The sequence below is a fragment of the Colobus angolensis genome, unplaced genomic scaffold (genome assembly GCF_000951035.1).
Source record: "Colobus angolensis palliatus isolate OR3802 unplaced genomic scaffold, Cang.pa_1.0 Scaffold145, whole genome shotgun sequence".
Lineage (NCBI taxonomy): Eukaryota > Metazoa > Chordata > Mammalia > Primates > Cercopithecidae > Colobus > Colobus angolensis.
In genome coordinates this window covers 2151208-2155693 of record NW_012114544.1, presented here as the reverse complement: position 1 = coordinate 2155693, position 4486 = coordinate 2151208, and the positions used below count along the sequence as shown (strand labels likewise).

Below are 4486 nucleotides of genomic sequence, written 5' to 3'. Positions count from 1 at the left end.
AGGAAGCTGAGACAGGAGAAATCCTTGAACCTGGGAGGCAGAAGTTGCAGAGAGCCAAGATCGTGCCACTGCACGAGACAAGAATCTGTCTCCAAACAAACAAAAAAGAAAGTACATATACCTACTATTCCTGTTTAGTACCTTAGGCTTTAAAAAAAAAAAAAAAATCAGTTTAATTTAAAATTCTTAGGCTTTAGAATGGGATATATCTGATAAAACACTATAATGTACACTTTGGAAAGTTAGGCTTTAGGTTTGAAGCACTTTTAGTTCCAGATCACTGCCTAAAATATTAATTTACCCAGGATTTTTACTAATGAATGAGGTTTCTCAAAATATAAGAGGGAAAATGGATAAGTACAAAATTTGTTTAACTTGACAGAACTTTTTACAGCTCTTATGCATCTTCCTAAGGACAAAAAACACAAGCAATTTAACTTTTCTTGATGACTAAATGACAGTGTAACTATTTATGGTTATTCTATAGTGAAATTCTGAAGATCATCTATTCATGAATGCCATACCTCGGGTTTCAAAATGTTCAGTATTCTGCCCAATCTATATTTTCTACCAAAATAAAGACTCATGGGAATGAAAAAACTGCCAAGGTAATTTAAAAAGAAATATTAGTGTGCAACTACAATATTGATATCCTATAAATCCTGCAAACTATGGATCAAATGAGGAAAAGTGAATATAAATGCATCTAAAAAGGCTTTTAGGCCAGGCGCGGTGGCTCAAGCCTGTAATCCGAGCACTTTGGGAGGCCGAGACGGGTGGATCACGAGGTCAGGAGATTGAGACCATCCTGGCTAACACGGTGAAACCCCGTCTCTACTAAAAAAAATACAAAAAAAACTAGCCAGGCGAGGTGGCGGGCGCCTGTAGTCCCAGCTACTCGGGAGGTTGAGGCAGGAGAATGGCATAAACCCGGGAGGCGGAGCTTGCAGTGAGCTGAGATCTGGCCACTGCACTCCAGCCTGGGCAACAGAGCGAGACTCCATCTCAAAAACAATAAAAAAAAATAAAAATTAAAAAAAAGGCTTTTAATCTTATACTATAAATTTATGTCAATGAGATTCGTTGACATAAAGAAGCCCTTCTTTTGAAGTCAAAAATCTGTACTCTAGATCAATTAATACCTTGATTATACAAATTGTTCTAGCTACAAAACATCTGGGTTTTAGTGTTGACTGACCAGTTTTAATTGAAGCAATTAATAAAGACAAATTTTAGATCAGGATAACAAATCTGTCATCTGTGTGGATTCTAGACAGTCAAGAACACTACTTATGTATGTAGGAAGCAGGAAATAGTTAAGTGATGAAGTAGTTAAGAAATGGGGACGCCAAGCATGGTGGCGCACACTTCTAATCCTGACACTTTGGGAGGTTGAGGCAGGTGGATCACTTGAGCTCAGGATTTCAAGACCAGCCTGGCCAACATCGGGAAACCTTGTCTCTACAAAAAAATACACAAATTAGCCAGGCGTGGCGGCACATGCCTGTAGTCCCAGCTACTCAGGAGGCTGAGGTGGGAGGATCACTTGAGCTCAGGTCATCGAGGCTGCAGTGGGCCATGAGCATGCCACTGAACTTCAGCCTGGGTGACACAGCAAGACCCTGTCTCAAAATTTTAAAAACATTTTTAAATTTAAAACTTAAAAAAAAAGAAATAGGGATAAATTTTTCTAACAACCACCTGTTTGTCTTGTTGTCACTGTTTTTGAGCAATAAGCCTTTATTCATGGTATCAAGTAAACATCATGCTTATCCTGAACTAAGGATTAGTTATTTATTAAAAAGACAAACTGTTCGGCCAGTCACGGTGGCTCACGCCTGTAATCCTAACACTTTGGGAAGCCGAGGAAGGTGGATTGTCTGAGCTCAGAGTTCAAGGCCAGCCTGGGCAACACAGTGAAACCCCGTCTCTACTAAAATACAGAAAGTTAGCTGGGCGTGGCAGCGTGCACCTGTAATCCCAGCTACTCAGGAGGCTGAGGCAGAAGAATTGCTAGAACCCGGGAGGAGGAGCTTGCAGTGAGCTGAGATCCAGCCACTGCACTCCAGCCTGGGTGACAGAGTGAGACTCCATCTCAAAAAAAAAAAAAAAAAAATAGAATCCTAACTCCAAGGCCCTGTACACCATGGACCTTGTCTATGTCTCTAACCTCATCTCCTGCTACTCTCCCAGAAAATCACCTTGCTTCAGTCACCAAAAACTTAACAGTTTAAAGCCCTTTTCTGCCTAGAAGCGCGGGAAGACACTTTTACCAAGACTCCGACCACTGAATGAGTACATGCTTTTACAAAGCAGGTAAATCATAAACTGTCCCTAGACACACGAAAAGTTCAGAGAAGAAAACGGAAAAGGATATGAAGACAATATTTTTATTCCTTCAAAGTGTAATTTTGACAGGGGAATGCTATGAGGGAAAAGGCTGACTAAAATTTTTTTTTTTTTTTTCTTGAGACAGTATCTTGCACTGTCGCCCAGGCTGGATTGCAATGGCGCAACCTCGGTTCACTGCAACCTCCACCTACTAGGTTCAAGCAATTCTCCTGCCTCAGCCTCCTGAGTAGCTGGGACTACAGACATGTGCCACCATGCTGAACTAATTTTTTTGTATTTTTAGTGGAGACAGGGTTTCACCATGTTGGCCAGGCTGGTCTCAAACTCCTGATCTCAAGTGATCCGCCCGCCTCAGCCTCCCAGAGTGCTAGGATTACAGGCGTGAGCCACTGTGCCTGGCCTATTCTCACTTTTCTCTTAGGAAAAAAATGTATTTAATTTTCACAGTACTCCCTAAATATAGGGAGCAGTTCCAATGCAGATCTAAAAGAACAATAATTGTCAAACAACTTTCCAAGAATGTATTTACAATTGTACCTCTAAATGGAACTCCATTCCATTTTCTTGCATAGAATACAAGTTACATACAAAAAGGAAAGTCTAATAGTTCAGAAATGTTACAAAAGCAAATGAGTTACCACTGCAGATTGTTTATCCTGAAGAAATACAAACTATACATTTTTGACTATCAGAGATAAGTTAATGAAATACAATTCCTCATTACAACTTTCTTCAAAAACTAAAATCAAAATAAAGATATGGACAAACTGACCTCTCTTTCGTTGATTACTTGACTGAGCCTCATCCTCACTGACATTTTCACCAGGACCATTTAACTTTGTTTCCCGATTTTCTTTGCTCTCACTGTTACTTCTCTTTTCAACCTTCTCTTCTTTTTCTTTTCTATTTTGTGGCTTTTTATTTCCTTGGCTGAGGACGCTCTGAAACTGCAAAAAGGTTTTCAGAATGAAATGATTTCCATTAATATTTTCACTAATACACCCAAAAATTTGCGGTAATATACCTAACTTAAAATTGCAAAACAAATGACAAAAACTGTTATCAAAAGCAAAAAATTACTTCTCAAAAGACAGAAGTAAAGCTGCAGACTAGGAGAAAGTATTTGCTAAGTATTTGACAAAGAACTTTTATCTAAAATACATAATGAACTTTCAAAACTCAGTAACAAGAAATCAATTCCACTTTTTTTTGGTGGAGAGGAAGGAGTCTCTGTTGCCCAGGCTGGAGTGCAGTGGCACGATCTCGGCTCACTGCAGCCTCCACCACCTGGGTTCAAGCAATTCTCCTGCCTCAGCCTCCCTAGTAGCTGGTATTACAGGCACATGTCACCACACCTGGCTAGTTTTGCTTTTTTTTTTTTTAGTAGAAACGGGGTTTCGCCATGTTGGTCAGGCTGGTCTCAAACTCCTGATCCCAATGATTCACCCTCCTCAGCCTCCCAAAGTGCTGCAATTACAGGCATGAGCCACTGCACCCAGCCTTCCATTTTTTTAAATGGGCAGATTGATCAGATAGTTCATCAAAAAGATATACCGATGGCAAATCGATGAAAAGATTATTGCATTCATTCGTCAGAAAAATGTAAATTAAAACTGCAATGGGAGACCACTCCACATTTAAGGATGGCTAAAATTTTTTTGAAACTTGACTATATTATGGGCAAGTAAAGATGGGTGCGGTGGCTCACAACTGTAATTCCAGCACTTTCGGAAGCCAAGGCAGGTAGATTAGTTGAGCTTAGGAATTTGAGACCAGACTGGGCACATGGCAAAACCCCATCTCTACAAAAATACAAAAAAATTAGCCAGGCATGGTGGTACATGTCTATAGTCCCAGCTACTTGTGGGGCTGAGGTGGGGGATCACTTGAGCCCAGGAGGTCAAGGCTACACAGTGAGCTGAGATCATGCCAATGCACTCCAGCCTGGGTGACAAAGTGAGACCAGGTTTCACAAAAAAAAAAAAAAAAAAAAAGAGAGGGAGTGAAAATGTGGAGTAACTGGAATTCACATACACTGCTAATAGAAGTGCAAATTCGGTAATTTCTTTTTTCTTTTTTTTTTTTTTTTTGAGACGGAGTCTCGCTCTGTCGCCCAGGCTGGAGTGCAGTGGCG

The 4486-nt window shown here is 40.3% G+C and overlaps 1 protein-coding gene across 1 annotated transcript in view; it reads right to left on the bottom strand.

The window, feature by feature from the left end:
• The window catches only part of LARP1B (La ribonucleoprotein domain family, member 1B), a 136792-nt gene that overhangs the window by 129715 nt on the left and 2591 nt on the right, over positions 1-4486 (bottom strand). Inside the window, exon 2 of the mRNA XM_011935603.1 lies at positions 3125-3299. Within this exon, the coding sequence (XP_011790993.1) occupies positions 3125-3299 (175 nt within the window). The remainder of the gene's footprint in view (positions 1-3124; positions 3300-4486) is intronic.